The sequence below is a fragment of the Chiloscyllium punctatum genome, chromosome 24 (genome assembly GCF_047496795.1).
Source record: "Chiloscyllium punctatum isolate Juve2018m chromosome 24, sChiPun1.3, whole genome shotgun sequence".
Taxonomy (NCBI): Eukaryota; Metazoa; Chordata; class Chondrichthyes; order Orectolobiformes; family Hemiscylliidae; genus Chiloscyllium; species Chiloscyllium punctatum.
In genome coordinates, this window is record NC_092762.1 from 37627412 (window position 1) to 37635916 (window position 8505).

The following is an 8505-nucleotide window of genomic DNA, read 5'->3' on the forward strand; positions in this document are numbered from 1 at the left end:
TACAGAGTAGCATAGAGGAACAAGACAGCCTTTGTGGACACATCTCATCCCTGGGGGATGTTAAAAGACTAGCTCAGTGTAATTAGATATGTCAGTTCAATCTCAGATATGTTTCTTTAGGGACTATATTCAATTAATTTTTTTGGAGTAAGAAGATTGAGTCAGGGCTTGCTCTAGCCACTCCATAGTGACCTGGTATTGCAATCTCTAGGCATCACCTCTATTAGGGCAGATCCTGAGCCTTGGAATAGTGGTAGGCTATTCCATTTTGAGCCTGCTTTGTAGCAATCTGTAATAACAGCTGGCCCTATCTTGGCCTCAACTCCATTTTTCTGCCCATTTCCCATAACCCTCCAACCTCTTAATGAGTAGGTTCATTATCCCAGCATGCACTGCAGTATGGGGGTGATCAAAGATAGTCATAATCCTAGAGAGTATGAAGGTCTTTTCCTAAGGGATAGGAGGTTATAAAACTAATTGTTGCTTCCTCCTGCAGGACATCTGCAGCACAGCTTGCTGTATGGCAAACAGGCCTACAGAAGGAATTTGAAGTGTTAAATAAAGCCACAACAAAATTTTCCTACCTTCTAAAAAAAGGAGACCATACACATTCCTGACTAGACAAGGCAATGGTGATATTTAACCAAATCAGGAGAGAATGCAGTTCTGGGCCTATGCCATAACTAGACCCAGAAACAGATTGGAGTGGAGTCTATGGTTTATCACCAGGTTACCCCTGTACTGATGACTGAACCAACTCAAATGGAGTAGTACAGGGCATTAACAAAGCCAGAATATACCACTCCAGTCAAGCCCCAACAAGGTCAGATCAGAATAAAGCCTCAGCAAGTTCAGGTATCTGTTCCTCACACCAACTGGGAAAGGAATTGCTATCCTGAAGGACACAGCTGCATGAAGCAAGTGAAGCCAGAGTCAATTTGGTGTGTATGAACACAGGACAGACATTAGCCTAAGAATAAACAAGCACAGTAGGCCATTCAGCCTAAGATACTGGGACAGGCTCAGATCATATGACTCCATATCATGCTCCCATTTTCTTCCTCTACCCTTCAGCTTTCAGAGAACCATCTCAATGTTTTGGTCTCAACTGCTGAGAAAAAAATTCTCTAGCCCCCCACCCAAGTGGTGAGCCATTTCCCTGGACCTTGATCTTAAAGTGACCAATTAGGTATCCTTCAGGGAGTGACATCTGATTCTAGATAGTCAGGACTAAAACTACTAATCAGGGAATATGGTTCGTGGCAAATAACATCAAGTGCACACCCATTGTGGAATTCAAAACAATTAGCACCACTGCCAGTGATGTTAAGCAAAAACTCAACCTGCAGGCTGGCCAGCTTTCAGCTGGTGTGGGGGCATTGGTAAATGCAGTGTGGTTATGAAAAGGAGGGTTTGTCAATTGAAGTTGAGCATTTAGCCAGTGTAGATTGGCACAACTAGAGGGTCAGTGAAGAGTCCAGGTATATTCATCCAAGTGTTCAGAGCCAAGTCCTGGAGTGGGGGGGGATGGGCGGGCAGTGTTGGGATGGTCATGTGACCAGTGACAAGAAATATTAGACAGGGTCTCACCCATTCACCCACAAATGGTCCAGGAAGGAAAAAAATATTCAAAAAATTCAGTCAGGTTTGGACAGCAAGTTAGAACAAGCTAAGGCAGGAAAAAGGAGCACTCGAGTGGGGAATAACCTCCAACCTATTGAGCCAGATTAGCTGGTACTAACATTGCTGAATATCAGCCACTCTAGGGGATCACCACTGATCAGAACCACAAGCATGTTGCTACAAGAACATGGCAAGGCTGGGAATTCCAGTTGGGTAACTCCAAACCACTCACCATTTGGTTTGACAACTAATTGCTGTCCCTTCCCTAAATACTGAACCACAATTCAAACTCACTTCCAACAAGACTGCACAGCTTTGTTATAGACACACACCAGGGACTGGTTTCTGTCTGGTTTATTTGTATTCAAGGCCGACAGTTCAATCTCATGACACTGGGGACAGACTGGGTTGGGTTCTTCATTCTGTACACTGCAGCCATCAGCATCAACAGGAACACCAGAAACCCAACAGCTACTCCAATCAGAACAGGAGATCCAGCAGCACCTATGGGGAAAGGAGGAAGGGGGTTCAGATATTGGAAAAGATGCTCAGTGAACTAAACAAGGAACATCACTTACCATTCTCATTAAGCAGCAGCTTCGACTGGCTGTTCTCAACTTCCAGGAGAACAACTGGACCAGGAGCACTTACCAAGGTCCCCTCATGGAGGAGAGCACTCCTGCGTGTCCCTGTTGGAGGGGGACAGGAGATGGTTAGAATCCATGTTGACACTACAGCCAGGATGCTGTATCCTTGGTAATTGGATATAGGGGATGTTCAGATCAGGATGGAGGGGTGGGTCTCAGCTTAATAAAGAGAGCATCAAGGAACTCACTTGGGCCACATCTGGTTGTACAGTCATCTTGAGTGGAGGGGGTGCAAACCTCAGCACTGCAGTGTAAGTAAACCTAGAAAGGAAGGAGAGATGTTATGGGAGCTTTCCATAGATCAATAGCCCAGGTTGTAATACAGAGACAGCGAGAGGATTTCATGAGCTTGGCCTCATTCCTTCCATTTGGTTACCTGTCCAGAGAGGGGCTGCTCAGACACTCCATCCAAGAAAACAAACGTCTTCACTTCAAACCGCTTGTGGTGGGTTGGGAACTGCAGGCCAGAAGAGAGACCTACTGGGTGTAGGAGGGTCAGATAGTCATCACCTTCATAGGGACACCTGAAACACAAGATGGTCAGGTGACCAAGAGGCTTAAACCAGAAATAGACTGCAAATAAAAAACCAGGTAGCAACTGCAAGGAGGGGCAAAAATATCACAATCCCATCTTCCACCAGGAAGTAATGGACCTGGTCTTGGGTCTTGAGATCTACTTTGTCATAGACTTTTAGAACATCAAGCATATTGAAAAGCTCAAAGTGGACAGGCCAGTTATCTTTCAGCTCATTTTGACAGAACTAAAGTTAGAGTCCTTCGTTGCAATCCACAACAGAAATGGATTAGTCATTGGAGGAAACATGAAATAGCACTGATAGGAAACCTGTGATTGTGGAGAGATTTCTAGAAACTATTTGACAAGGTGTCAGTGTAGGGGCAACATTAACCAAGATAAATGTTTGGTCAGCTGACCCATCAGGTTGAAAGAGCAGGGCCTTCAGTCAGTGGAGGGAAGATGGATTTGATCTGAGAATCATAGGAGACTTCACAAAATGAATGTTGAAGAGATGTTGCTTGAGTGTCCCTAAAATAAGGGAGGAACGAGGAGTATTCTATTGAAGGTGGGGCAGGAGGTTGAGCTGTCAGTCAATCTTACAATCCTCTTCCAAAGAGGAAAGGCCTTGGCAACATTAAAGCACATTCTTAAAAGGACAAGTCCAAGATCATGAAGGAAGATCAAATAGCAAGTGGAATTCACAAATGAACGATGATTGGAAGAAAAGGCACAAGTATCGACACTGTACATAATGTTATACACATTTTAGTGACAATTACAAGAATGCACATCACTCCATTCATTCAGAGTCCTTACCCATCCACCAGGAGACTCCACTGCACCTCATGGTCAGGGGCTGGCACAGGAGTTGCCCAGCAGTCACGCAGTCTCAGGACTATCATTGGGTCAGTGCGATCCTTCACACGAATCTCAACAAACACCGACTCCTTAAGGATTCTCTGAATGGGGTAGTCACTGTCCCTGTACCACCAGCTGTAGCTGCCATCTAACAGACAAAAATAAAAGGAGAACAAACCAAAACACAGTCACTCCCCTGAAGGGATACAATTCCCAGGGCTCCTATTACCAGGGCAGCACTACCTGTTGCTATTCGCAGCTCCAGCCTCAGGATCCCATCTTCAGAAGCAGCTAGTGGTGGAGGGAGGGTGTAAACAGAGACATTGATTTGTAAGCCTGCCTCATGCTCCCCCTTGTACTTGCACTGGAGGTGCAGCCTGTCGAGAGACAGAAATAGGCAGTGGAGTTGTAGTCAGTAACACTTCCCTCTTCATACCAACAAATCCCACTGCCCACTCACCTGAAGGTGCTGTCCCGGGTTATTGAGCCCAGTGGCTCCCTCTGAATCATCCTCTTCCCCAAGACATCTGTTTCATACACAAAGCTCCCATTCTCCTCCTGCAAGAGAAGACACTGTTTAATAGGGAGCTGGCCCGTTCAAAAGGGACAGAATGCTGGAGCCTCCAATACTCACCCGCTGGATCGAGCCACAAGAGGTAATTGGGAAGCGGAAGGCTACAAGTTCTGCTGTGACGAGCTTAGGCCTGCACTCAGCTTCATGTCCATCTTTCACGTACAGAGATGACAGGTTGAGGGCAGGACGGGTCAGGTTCCTGGTGATTGCTACAGTGAACTGGCCATCTGCTGTGCACACTGCAATGAAATACAAGAGATAAATAATTATTCTGAATTGAAGTCTGTAACTGTCTCACCCAGAGAAAACCATACTGGTCTGGAATTGTACAGAGACCTGCACCAAGCAGTGCTGGGTAAAACCAGGACTAATTGGAAATTGTTTGAAGGTGGGAAAGTCACCGTAGAGCATGGAGTCTCAGTTTCTAAAAAGTCTGGATCAGAACAGAGCTGGAGGGAGGCTAAAACTGTTGGACGGGATTCAGAGGGACAAGATTTGTATGCATTCGGAAAGGAAAGACTATTCGAGATGGTCAGCATGGCTTTGTGGAAAGTTCTCACTAACTTGACTTTATTGAAGAGGTGACAAGAGACTGAAGATTGAAGTGTGTTAATGTCTACCATTGTAAGCTTTTACTAAGGTTCATGTGGTAGTCATGTTACCAAGGTTAGATCACATGGAATAAAGACAATACAATGCCAAGTTGGCTTCAAAATAGAGCCCGATAGAGGCTTACCTCAAGGGTCAGTAGCCTACATTTCTCAGCAGCAGAGTGGAGAGAGGGGGTTGGCAGCTGCTAGGAAGGTAAACTCTCCTCAAAAGGAAGAGGGACTGACAGAACTGTTGAGTATAATTTGTGTGGTTGCATTACCTGAAACACTTTAGATGGTATCTCCTAACCATCCTCCAATCAAAAAATGTTTGTGTACTGGATTGCTTAGGTACACAGCTTTCTTTTAAAAAAAAAAAGCACTTTGGAATAGATTTCAAGCAGTTGAATGCTTCTATAGGAGAAGCAAGAGGCAAGGGTTACCAGTGCCTCCACTGACTTCATCTGCAGCAAGTGCACCCAGCTCCTCTGAAACCAGAGAACTGGAGCTGATGGACTTCAGATCATTCAGGAGGCTAAGGGGGGGGGTGGGTGGGGCAGTAATTGAGATGGGTTGAGTTACACCTCATACAGGAAATGGTAGATGGGTTCACAAGGGGATGGAAAAACAGGTAGAGTGCAGGGATCCCTGTGGCCGTGGGGGGGGGGGGGGTGGGTGGGGGGGGGGGGGGGGGGAAGAAGAAAGAAGATGGAGACTTATCAGGGTAAGCCATGGGGCATGGGGTACAGCTCTCTGGCACACAATCTGTCCCTGTTTCTCAGAATGGGAGAGGAGAACATTAGTCATTGGGGACTAGTTAGGGGGACACATGGGAGATTTGTGGGAACCAGAGAGACGGAGGGTTGGGATGTTGCCTCCCAGGTGTCAGGGTCTGATATCGGATCAGATTTTCAGGATCCTTAAGGGAAGAGAGCAGCCCCAAGTTGTGTTCCACATAGGAAAAAAGGTAGGAAGGGAATGTGGATGCAAGACAAATTTGGGAAGCTAGGGTGAAAGCTTAGCTACAAAGTTCTGGTTGTTAACTGTGCCATGTTCTAGTGAGGGGAATAGGGAGAGTTGAACAAATGGCTACAGGGATGGTGCTGGAGGTTTCCAGATACTTGGATATTGGGCTCATTCAGGGTAGGTGGAGCCTCTACAAGTGGCATGGTAGAGATCTGACCAAGTGGTACCCATATCCTGATCAGGGGAAATTGGATAATGCTTTTCAGGAAGATTTAAACTAATTCAGCAGGGGAAAGAAACCCAAATTCTCACTGGTGCACAGAAAGTTCAGTGGTGAGGTCAGAAATAAGGTTGAGGCTGTGTTTGAAGTGTGGAAGGTGGTTTGAATTGTGCCTACTTCAATGTCAGGAACATCTTGACCTGGCAGCATGGTTGGGTACCTGGGACTAAGATGTTGTGACTATTTTAGAGACAAGGAGAGGGTTGTTGCAGGTTCTGGAATTTTAGACATTCAATAAAAACAGGAAAGGTGGTAAAAGAGGGGGGAGGCATGGCATTGTCAGTGACTAGCAGTAGTACAGAGGCAGAAGGGACATTGGAGGACTTTTCTACTGAGTAGTATGGGCTGAAGTTAGAAACAGGAAAGAGGTCACCCTGTTGAGAGAGTTTCCCATAGGCCTCTGAATAGTCCTGGGAGATGCAACAAGGATTCTGGATAGGAGCAAGAGTAACAGTTAAGCCAGATACACCTGTACAAACAGTTGGCATAAACATCTGTTTCCCACTTCTACAGAAACACAGGAACAAACCCCAATTAAAAGGGCTTAGTGATAAGATGCTGTGAGGGAAAGGTACAGATGGAGGGGGTAGATAATGATGAAGAACGAATATGCCTAACAATGACCTACAGTGGGATGAGGTCAAACAGCCATGAGGCCAGAAATAAGCATTTTGTCACAGACAAGGCAAGAGATAAACAGGAGTAATGGGGCTAGTCTTAGGGAAGTGGAGGATGTAACCAGGGGAGGAGCTAGCTAAAACAAAAGAAACCAAAATTATATAAATAGTGTATGAATTGAATTTGGTGTGTGTATGTCCTCTGGACATCACACCCACTTGCAAGTGTGAAATAAATGACACTACTGTTTCAGATCTCGTCTCAAACTGAAATTATTGAAGTGAGTGAGCTTTGTTTCTCAAAGTTAATACAAGTAAACCAGATTTTAGTCCAACTATTACACTAGGTGTGAACATCACTATCTCATGTTTTGATTATACAGCAAAAAGACAACTGGGTTATTTCCCTATCTGCAGAAAGAGCGTCGCTTTCTCGCCCATTCAATCCCGTATGCACCCTTTATCTAATAAAGAATGGCGGGTTATTTCCTCAATCCCAGGAGGATTTGTTGCTCAACTCCCGAACCCCAGACACGGCCATTCGGGGTGGGCTCCTCTCCGGGAGGAGGCTGGTCTCCTTACCTGGGCTGTCTCTCAGGTTGTAGAAACAGGATTGCCCACTGAGACTCGGGGACTGAAAGCAGCAGCCCTGCTTGATGCACTCAGTGCTGTTGATAGTGGCCAGGCCACACGGCAGCCTCCAGCCCGGCTCCGGAGGACACACAGCAGAGACCAGGAAGGGCCGAGCGGCCCAAAGGTACAGACACCAAACCAACCAATGTCCCATCGCGCTGCCTGAATCTGTGCCCGCCCCTGAGCACCAACCCGCTTTATAGCCGCTAATTGGTGAGGAAACCAATCGCAGTGCAGCAGCTCCCTGCCCCACGGGGGGGTTCCCCATCCCAATAAATCGATTCTTTCTGTCCCGGTTATTGCAATCTGTGAGTGGCCTGGGAACATACGGTTTATTAAACATTTCATGAGGCACCGTCACTCGGTGGTTAGTCCTATAGCCTCACAGCCCAAGGTACTGGGGTTCGATTCCAGCCTCGGCTGTGTGGGATTTACATATTCTCCCATCTCTGGGTGGGCTTTCTCCCACTGTCCAAAGATGTGCAGGTTAGGTAAATGCGACATGTGAAATTGCCCATATGTTCAGGGATGTCTAGGTTAGGTGCATTAGTTAGGGTAGTGAAGTTGTTGGGCCTGTTCCCACACTATGTGGGTTGTGTGATTTGATTTGCTCATTCGTTTAGGCAAACCGTTCCTACTACACTTTAAACTTGATATTTCAGATAATGCATAATTTAATTCAGGTTTTCAACACCAGGTCTATCAATTTGAACTTCACCTGTGGACAGCGAAAGGCAAATTAAAGATGGGGGAAACAGGTCCATTGGGAGGGTCCCTCTTCAGAATTTGTCCTTTGGTATTGAGCTAACGTTTCCCCATGCTACTCTCCCACCAGGGTCACTCAGCTCCTGACCTCATGACAGCCTTGGTTCAAACATGGATAAAAGAGCTGAATTCCAGAGGGAATGGGAGAGGGACGGCCCTCGACAATAAGGCTGCTTTTGACTGAGTGAGGGAGCACTCACTCAGTCTCAGGGACAAATGGACGGAATCACTGACTCAAGTTCTGGGAAAGATGGTCCGCTCTCTGGTCCTTGATAAAGGGTTACAGAGAAAAGGCAAAAGAATGGAGTACATATTAGCTACAATCGAATGGTGAAGCAGATCGATGGGCTAAATGGCCTGATTCTGCTTCTATCCATTATGGTTTTACGAATCTATCAACCCCTCCTTGGGAAGGATATATCAGCAAGTTTTTTT

At 46.2% G+C, this 8505-nt stretch overlaps 1 protein-coding gene across 1 annotated transcript; it reads right to left on the minus strand.

Annotated features, from left to right (window-relative positions):
* Positions 1-1987: 1987 nt before the first annotated feature.
* On the minus strand, positions 1988-7612 carry LOC140494867 (zona pellucida sperm-binding protein 4-like). The gene is made up of 9 exons (XM_072594541.1): positions 7255-7612; positions 4280-4458; positions 4106-4203; positions 3889-4022; positions 3604-3793; positions 2647-2794; positions 2459-2531; positions 2202-2312; positions 1988-2127 (listed from the first exon to the last, which is right to left on the minus strand). The coding sequence occupies exons 1-9, from the start codon at positions 7571-7573 to the stop codon at positions 1988-1990; spliced, it is 1392 nt and encodes a 463-aa protein (XP_072450642.1). The 5' UTR covers positions 7574-7612.
* Between the last annotated feature and the right edge of the window lie 893 nt (positions 7613-8505).

What these genes read in the sequence shown, in the direction of transcription:
- LOC140494867 (XM_072594541.1), bottom strand. Translation starts at nt 7,573, where the DNA reads ATGGGGAACCCCCCCGTGGGGCAGGGAGCTGCTGCACTGCGATTGGTT. An exon ending in ACCCGGGACAGCACCTTCAG is followed by an intron (nt 4,023 to 4,105) that starts GTGAGTGGGCAG and finishes GTCTCTCGACAG; the next exon opens with GCTGCACCTCCAGTGCAAGT. An exon ending in GCTGCTGCTTAATGAGAATG is followed by an intron (nt 2,128 to 2,201) that starts GTAAGTGATGTT and finishes CTTTCCCCATAG; the next exon opens with GTGCTGCTGGATCTCCTGTT.